This window comes from Micropterus salmoides, unplaced genomic scaffold (assembly GCF_014851395.1).
Source record: "Micropterus salmoides isolate LMB-PRFRI ecotype aquatic unplaced genomic scaffold, ASM1485139v1 Ms_hic_scaffold_4, whole genome shotgun sequence".
Taxonomy (NCBI): domain Eukaryota; kingdom Metazoa; phylum Chordata; class Actinopteri; order Centrarchiformes; family Centrarchidae; genus Micropterus; species Micropterus salmoides.
Window position 1 is genome coordinate 31,986,339 of NW_024043372.1, and position 916 is coordinate 31,987,254.

A 916-nucleotide genomic window follows, 5' to 3' on the forward strand; every position below is an offset into this window, starting at 1 on the left:
TATTGTTTCTGCTGGGGACCTTACACCTTTTTCGTCTGCTTTGGCACGGCTTACCCCGGGTATCCCTTCCATCCTCTGGCTGCCGCCATGCCTGCATACTTTGCCAAAAGCGCCACTATCTGGAACCCAGTCATCTATATCTTCATGAACCGACAGGTGGGCACAGCGGTATCCTTGCCACATTAATCACATCTAAATCAAACATGTTTGGTTTATATATTTTTAAAATGCTTTCTTATTCTGTACCTTACAGTTCCGATCATGCATCATGCAGCTCTTTGGCAAAGAAGGGGAGGATGGCTCTGAAGTATCCACATCAAAGACAGAGGTCTCCTCTGTGTCTCCTGCATAGACCTCCATGTTCTCCCTTTTGGAAAAAAACTGAGAGCCATTGTAATTTGTACAGCAAATACTTGTTTCTTTTTTTTTTAGTAAAGAAGTATAGCTTTCTGGCAAATGGAAAAGCAAAAAAATAAATAAATACATAAAGCAAAAAAATAATTATACCTGTTTTTTTCTTTTGGGGATTTTATTTACTTGTGCAGAGATCCTTAGATACCATTAGAACCTTTTTCTTTGCAGTGGTGTTAATGTAACTGTTTAATAAGACACCTTTTAAACATTTTAAAGTGTTAAGAAACTACTATTAATTAGTTATGGAGCAACTCCAGATTGTTCATCTTCGTAGATGTCTTTTTTAGTAGAACTGAGCAAAAGAACAAACCACAGGGGTTGACATACTATCACTCACGTACATATTCAAAAGTACTATTGTATTCGGCATTAATACCGACAGTTAGAAGCCCAAGACAGCGCTTCCAGATTCTCTCTATCCTCCCCCTGGGAGTTGGCAGAAATAGACTGCATGATTTTGACAACAGAAAACAATCTGTCTGTTGTTATTTACACAGCACTT

General features: G+C 38.4%; 1 protein-coding gene across 1 annotated transcript in view; it reads left to right on the forward strand.

Annotated features, from left to right (window-relative positions):
• The window catches only part of LOC119886485 (red-sensitive opsin-like), an 8,169-nt gene extending 7,729 nt beyond the window's left edge, over positions 1–440 (forward strand). The window contains exons 2-3 of the mRNA XM_038697262.1: positions 5–156; positions 254–440. Coding sequence (XP_038553190.1) covers positions 5–156; positions 254–352 — 251 coding nt within the window. The 3' untranslated portion in view covers positions 353–440. The remainder of the gene's footprint in view (positions 1–4; positions 157–253) is intronic.
• The last annotated feature ends 476 nt before the right edge of the window (positions 441–916 follow it).